The sequence below is a fragment of the Pelodiscus sinensis genome, chromosome 10 (assembly GCF_049634645.1).
Source record: "Pelodiscus sinensis isolate JC-2024 chromosome 10, ASM4963464v1, whole genome shotgun sequence".
Lineage (NCBI taxonomy): Eukaryota > Metazoa > Chordata > Testudines > Trionychidae > Pelodiscus > Pelodiscus sinensis.
Window position 1 is genome coordinate 3,440,196 of NC_134720.1, and position 7,748 is coordinate 3,447,943.

A 7,748-nucleotide genomic window follows, 5' to 3' on the forward strand; every position below is an offset into this window, starting at 1 on the left:
CCAGTGGTGAGGAAGCTTTGAGGCAGGCAATTGGTGCCTGCAATAGGGAACTAGCAAGCTGTAGTGCCTGTTAATGACAAATGGAAAAATTAGAAAACCCATAAGTAGATGGCCCAGATCACATAAGAGATGGTATTGGCATGCACAAGGGTGGATGAAAGGAATGCTGTTGGGGGACCTCTGAAATTATAGAGTTTGCAGGTAAAGAACAGCCAAGTAAACACGGTGAATAGACTGTAAGGGAGTATAAGAGGCTATGGAGCAAGTGATGGACTGGCAAGTTTGGAAGACTGATCCAACTGCAGCAGTCTGGGAAAGGAGAAGTAGTGGAAAAACTTGCATTAGCTGTACATTATTAGGGTAAAGTGAATCTGTTTGCAGTTAAAATTCTCTCAATCATGGTTGCTTCGCTCCAAATAGGCTAAAGAGCGTGCCAATGGAATGGAACTTGATGGGAGAAGAATCCGAGTAGATTTCTCCATAACAAAGAGGCCTCACACCCCTACACCTGGAATCTACATGGGGAGACCAACTTAGTAAGTTAATTCAGAAATGTAATCGCACAAGTGGCATAAAAATGCACATTTAGTTTACCAAGTCTGTGTGTGTTTAACAAAAAAAAAATCTGTGCTCTTCTGCCTTCCGTTGAGAATTCTGCATCCACGCAAAATCTGCTGACTTTTGTACTTTTAATTAAAAGTCCCAGACTTTCAAAAGTATACATGCAACTCTTGGCATAAAAGAATACTCCACCTTGATTTGTGTACATGTACCCAAATGTTAATAAAATTGTGCCTCTTGACATTGGGAATATATATCACACAACATCCTCAGGAGGGGAGGGAGAAAAAGCAGTTGATCTAAACACTTTCAGATAAAGCAACCATTCAAATGTCAAATGGTGGCACTTACGACTAGCAAGATAACTGCCACTCGGAGTTTAAGAAAATTACACTTATCTAGTTATGGCTGAGGAAGCAAATTCCATAACCTTTTACAAAGTCTTCATGTGGCTAGCCCTTGATTCTATGCTTTCTCAGACGCTTACAAGTAGAGATGCATTTGTGCACGATAATATTTTAGTGACTTCTAATTTTCTGTGTTTTATATAAACCATAAACAGAAATAAAAGTACATTAAATTTTTCACTTTCTGCTCTTACAATACATGAACACTTAAAAAAAAAAAATCCAAGGCACAAAAAATGCATCAATTTCATTACTTTGTATAATAGTGATAGAAATGTAGCCGTGTTAGTCTGGGGTAGTTGAAGCAAAATGCAGGACAATGTAGCACTTTAAAGACTAACAAGATGGTTTATTAGATGATGAGCTTTCGTGGGCCAGACCCACTTCCTCAGATCAAATAGTGGAAGAAAGTAGTCACAACCATATATACCAAAGGATACAATTAAAAAAAATGAACAAATATGAAAAGGACAAATCACATTGCAGAACAGGAGGGGGATGCCGGGGGGAGGGGAGGGGGGGGAGGAAGGAAGGTAAGTGTCTGTGAATTGATGATATTAGAGGTAGGGAGAGTGGGATGTTTGTGAGTTAATGGTATTAGAGGTGATAATTAGGGAAACTGTCTTGGTAATGGGTGAGATCGTTCAAATGTTTAAGTCCTTGTTGGAAAGTGTCGAATTTTAACATGAATGACAGTTCAGAGGATTCCCTTTCAAGTGGAATTTTTTTTAATTGTATCCTTTGGTATATATGGTTGTGACGACTTTCTTCCACTATTTGATCTGAGGAAGTGGGTCTGGCCCACGAAAGCTCATCATCTAATAAACCATCTTGTTAGTCTTTAAAGTGCTACATTGTCCTGCATTTTGCTTCAATTACTTTGTATCTACTTTTCCTTAATGTGTTAAGCTCTTAGCTTGCTTCTGATTGGCAGATATGACTCTGGCAGATCTATCAGCCTCATTGTTTTCCTTGGGAAATGGTACCAAAAAAACCAACAGGTAGTTGGAAGCCCTCTGTGGAAGAGGCCATACCCAGAAATGTTAATGTATAGCTCTAAATCTGAGCTTAGCTAAAAAGCTTGCATTAAAAACCTTGGCTTTATACCATCAAAGGATCATGAGAGAGAAGTCTGTTCAGTAGCTTTATAATTGAAACTGTGTTCATACAGTTTAAGTCATTACTGGCTTACTAAGAGAAATCCTTCTGACAGTTTTCTGAAACTTAGGAATAGGTGAAGGTTAGCTTAGAAAAGAATTCCTCCTGTAACTGTTAAATTTACTGTTCAGGTTAAATTTAATCCAGTTTATTTAAAGATTCCTACAACACTGTAAGCTCAGCTAAGATTGCCTGTATGAGGTATTCTGAATTTGTGGTACGTTGTTTCACTCACACAGTGGCAGCTCCCGGCGAAGAGATTACTATGACAGAGGCTATGACCGAGGGTATGATGACCGTGACTATTACAGCAGATCTTACAGGTGAGCTAATATTGACAAATACCAAAATGTGCAGATCGCCATGGGCTAGAGTTTCATCTCGAAACTCCTGTTTTTGGAAGCAAATTATTTGTATTTCTTTTGAATGTTATAACTGTACCTTTGAAACTCATTTGCAGTCACTGTTTGTTCTACAACCAAGCTCTGGTTTGTAATCTTTGGTCCTTACCACAAATAATCGTTGACTGCCATCTGGCTGTACACCAAAAATCAGGATGTCAGTGTGAATGAGAACTCTAATTAATTTCAACATAAATAGTCCATAATACTAAAACTTATTATGCAAATATATATGTAGTAGCTTAATCGTGTCTCTGCTGTGACTATTTCAGCATTAAGTTTCTACACATCTTCTGTACATTGTCCTTATACATCCCACCCAGTCTTGCCTGCCTCTCCTTCCCTTCCCTCTCTCTCCCCAACCTGTCCCCCCCCCTCCCCAAAAAAATAAAAAACGCCCAGAGGCAGACGTGCTGGAAGAACTGGTCTAGACCCTCTGCCACTTGCGTTTTCCCATCAGGAAGTTTAGCCATGCTCTGGGGAAACTTAGTGAACACAGTGATAAAAATAGCCATTAACACAATGCTTAGTTATGTGAAGTATAAGAGTTTCATTGTAAACAGGGTGTCTGAGATGAGTGGGGAATCGCTGGGCCCTGCACTCACATCTGCAGCCAGACGTGATTCTCAGCCAGCAGGTGGAACAGAAGATGTAGTGGTTCACGCGGATGCAGCATAGAACAGACTTGTCAACTCAGACTGCATTGGCTGCTCCTGGTTCCTATCTTGGGGGGTGGAGCCTGGGCCTGGGCCCCCTCCCTGCATCCTAAGCCAGCCAAGACTAACTCGCACACCCAGCAGCCTTGTCCCCACCTGCAGGCAGCCCCGTTTTCTCCTTTGTCTCTTTCCTCGGCAAAAGGTGTTATCTGGTTGCACCCCCCACCTCAGCTCAAGTTACAAGAGAGCCTGCACTATTGTGTGCACGGTGGCCTGGGGCAGCCTTCCCCTCAGTCACACCCAAAACTCCCATCCTCAGCCTGGCATGGGTGTAGTACCCAGGGAAACTGAGGCACACGCAATTACAACAGCATAGGATAGTAGAAAAAACATGACAAGCAAACAGTGAATACAATCCCCACTTCATGTCACAGAGTCATAAATTAAACTATTCATCGTACAGCTGTCCAGTGTCTCACACCCTTTGTACAAAACAGAGGGCATATGTGTCAGTTAACACCTTGGCACCCATAGTTGGATTTTCCTGTGGGTAAAGCCTGTTGCTTCAGAATCCACCTTCACAGGAACTAACTGTAGGATATAAGATCAAACAAATTTAGGGAGAAAGTGAAACTTTAGACATGAGCAATTTCACTGGATTGTAGCTAATTCTCTGTAGACTGCAATGATGCTCTAGGAATTTTCAGTTCTGTGTTTCAGATATAAAGATGAGAGGGCAAATGCTGTAGTAGCAGTGCTAATGAGGCATAATAGCGGTTTTATTTTGCAGAGGATTTAAGTCTGACAAATGGAGCATGGTTGTACTTAGCTATGAACATTCAGCCAGACTAACACATGCTGCGGTAGATACATTATAGAACGGTTTGAAATAGAACATGTGACTTTAGCCAATTTGTGGTGGAGGTCTTGATGAAAAGTGCCATGTGTTGCACCTGGATCTTCAGATTACTTGCCTGAGCAAAGTTGGACCATGTCATAGTCAAGACAAAATTTAAAAGTTGTTAAGCTAGTTCATTTTCTCTGTGTGTGGGTGTGTGGCCAGTGTGTGCAGTGTTTAGTAAGATTTTAAATCTGAGGCTGTCTTATTCCTTTGCCTTGGTCACACTATCCCTTTTGATCAATTATTTCCCTTTGTCCTTTTTCCTGCCTCTCCTCCTAGGACAAACCTTACTTTATTTTGTCTCATTATGTAATTGGTTGTGCTTTCTTACTTCTAAATCTGAAATTTTTGGAGGGTCAAAATACCCTCCAAATGTTACTTTGTTTATTCTCAGAACTTTCCTTCAATGGATGTTATAGAAGAGCTTATATTAATACAGGCTTGATAGAATCTCACCAACTTCCTGAAACTGCTCCTACAAGAGAATTCCTTAGGGTCAGTTATGGTCCTGTATGATCTAACTAGCTTTTATATTATAGATTTAACGCTTTGTTGTCCTTGTTTTATACCTTTGAAAATAAGAGTGCAAAAAAGATTATTTTGGTTCTGTTTTCACAGAGGAGGTGGCGGCGGTGGCGGCGGCGGCGGAGGATGGAGAGCTGCCCAAGATAGGGATCAGATCTACAGGTATGCTAGGAGAGGATTTACTATTCAGAGAGTATTAGAAATGTTCATGAAACAGCCTGTCTAAACATATTCAACCATCTGAGGCCTAATGTGCATTAAAATAAAACGGGGTAGACACTGAACAAATACAGGTGGCCCTGAGCCACCCCGGAAGGGGCGGGGCCAGGACACTTTCGTGCTTCCCCCTCCCACATACCCTGATTGGTCTGGGGGTGGGGGAGCAGGCAAAGTCTCTCCCTTCTTCTCCCCCTCCTCCTCCACACACACAACTGCCAGCAGTTCCCTCTAGGTATGCATGCTCCCTCCTGCTGCCCCCGGGTCAATCAGAGCCTGGGGAGAGGGAGCACATGAAGTCTCTTGTTCCCTGCTCCTGTACTGCAAGGGGGTGCCCTTCTTAGAATCAACCACCAGCTGAGCAGTAGCTCAGGGCATCCGTGGGCTGGATCAACTTGCTTGTCGGGCCGGATGCAGCCCACAAAGGCCCTTTTGCCCACCGCTGCTGTAGACATTAGTGCTAGTAGACAGGCCATGGGGAAGAAACAAATGTAGAAAGCCTTGGTAGAGGAGTGAACCTAATTTTGAACCACCACGGATCCTGGGACTGGGCGACAGGGAGTGGATCGCTCAATTATTGCCCTTATTTTGTTCATTCCCTCTGAAGTATCTGACACTGTTGGAAGACAGGGTACTTGGCTAGTTGGATCACTGGTCTGACCATTAAGTTCCAGAACCTTTGCTGACTTCCAGGTAGCATCCGTCACTACACTCTACAGCTGTTCCTATGTCAGCTCAGCAGTGCATGGGTTTCAGTGAATCGGCTGCTAATTATAAATGTTGCACAGGCTGCTGGAGTGCATGTGTCACAAGATCAGCCTTAAATTCCTGGTGACGAGTTTTCATGGCATGCACACTAATTGCCAGCACTAGGAGTGTTGAATGAAAATTGGAACTTGGTACTTGGTGATAGCATTTGAACTGATGTGTCACAGTGTTAAATACTGTGATGCCTGAATTGGCCTAATTATTATGTTAATCCTTTCCACAGGAGAAGATCACCATCCCCATACTACAGCCGAGGAGGTTACAGATCTCGCTCCAGATCTCGATCCTATTCACCTCGTAAGTCTTGTTTTAGAATTGGCTGTGTCACTGATTGGATGATGACTTGCATGTAGATAAAAAACATGACTCTCTCTACTGGGACTTCAATAGTCTCATCTAGTTAACTCTGGTGGGGGGAGACGCGCACTAATAGTTCTTCAAGCAAGTTGACCACCTTTTCAGAACAAGGCAAATGTCAGTTTTACTCCTAATCTGTCTCCTAGCGATGCATAACTTTCCCCTTAAACTCTTGAGAGACCCAGTTGCACCGTATTGTCACATCCTGGGTTAAGATTTTGGTTATGCCTCTGTAGACCAGATCAAACAATCCTGACAGAGGCTGAGCTGTTGTGACTGAGTTTACCAACATGGCACCTTTGTAGACAGCAAACACTTTATTTAGCGTATCTGTGTCAGCATGTGTTCATATGGGTAGGTTCTGTTTTAAATAGAATGCAATACAATTATTACGCAGTCTTAAGTAGGGATGTTAAATCATGTTTAATCAGATGGAATTTCCATCGACTAGTCGATTAGTTGATATCTGGAGGGAGCTGCAGAAGCAGGCTTTTAATACATTTAAAAGACTGAAGCGCCTGGTCCCCTGCTACACTTCTGCCTCTACCTCCCCTGCTGCCTCTACCTCCCCTGCATGGATGGTGCTGTGAGGGAACTGGCTTTTAAGCCGGTGGATGGGGAGGCTAGTCAAGTCACTGCTTGACTACCCAATAAGCATATGCTTATCCGATAGTTGACAAGTCGCTTACATCCCTCCCTAGTCTTAAGAGTTGTGTGAATAATGTTCCCACATTTGTTGTTAATAAACATGAAAACATCCTTGTGCCATACATAATAATCTGCATAGAATCTGTTCTTTCTTGATACCTTGAAACACCAGTCTCCTGATATGTCAGTATCTGAGGATGTATGTACTCAGGGAAGTTCAGTGCTATCGTTATGCTAGGTTCAAACAATATTTAAACTCAATTTCCTTGTGTGGATAAGCCTTTGAATTTGTTACCTACTTGAACAAGGTGATCTACAGGCTTTTACTGATACTCAGTTACAAAACGAATATTATATATACGTATATACTTTTTCTTTCAGGTCGCTATTGAAACATGAAGTTGAGAGGAATTTCTGGCTACAGCCCTGGAGCTGGGATCGCAGATATGTGGACAATATTTTTATTGTCTATTCTGTTTAAAAAGTGAGCAGTGCCTAGTGACTAGGTGACTTTTACACCTTTTATGAAGACTACTTTTTGGTGAAGTTAATGCTGTTTCATTCCGCATATCTGTGTAGTTCGGTGCTTTGTTCAGAGTTGTGTTTTTGAAGAGTATGTTTTGCATGATTTTTTTAGTCAAAATTTTGACTGCTGAAAGGTTTCTATTATACAATACTGTTCATTTAAAGTTTTTTCTACTGATTCCAAGGTATTCTGAAGATCAAAACCTGTGTAAACCGCTTTGAAATGGTAAAAAAAAAAAATAAACAGTTTGATTTTTACTTCCCAAATATTACACGTAGCCATTATGATCTGTGTTCCACCAACTCTCAAATTCAGTAGCTCTTTTAACTACGAGAAAAGTCATCGTCCTTCTCCACAATCTGCCAGAATATGCATCGTTCAAAGTCCATCAATAAAATGTTAAGTTTGTAGTCCTATTTCCAGAGGGGGGGAGGAGGGAGTTGCGTCTACAAAATCACTGCTTTGTGACCTGTAAATAGGTGCTCGTTTGAATGTCAGACAAGGCAAGTCTTACGTGTAACCTCTACAATAGCAGGAGGGAGGGTGTAAGTTGTTTACCTGGAGAATGACTCTTTATACTTTGAAGAATTTGTCAAGAACTCCTAAATGATCAGAGCTAGGACC

The 7,748-nt window shown here is 41.8% G+C and overlaps 1 protein-coding gene across 2 annotated transcripts in view; it reads left to right on the top strand.

Moving 5' to 3' along the window:
- Positions 1 to 7,392, top strand: part of TRA2B (transformer 2 beta homolog) — a 28,264-nt gene extending 20,872 nt beyond the window's left edge. The window contains exons 5-9 of one of the 2 annotated variants that reach the window (XM_075937338.1): positions 421 to 536; positions 2,366 to 2,449; positions 4,703 to 4,771; positions 5,817 to 5,890; positions 6,980 to 7,392. In XM_075937338.1, the coding sequence (XP_075793453.1) occupies positions 421 to 536; positions 2,366 to 2,449; positions 4,703 to 4,771; positions 5,817 to 5,890; positions 6,980 to 6,990 (354 nt within the window). In that variant the 3' untranslated portion in view covers positions 6,991 to 7,392. Of the gene's footprint in view, positions 1 to 420; positions 537 to 2,365; positions 2,450 to 4,478; positions 4,519 to 4,702; positions 4,772 to 5,816; positions 5,891 to 6,979 lie in introns of those variants that run through there. The other variant, XM_075937339.1, reaches the window with a different exon arrangement.
- Positions 7,393 to 7,748: the final 356 nt, after the last annotated feature.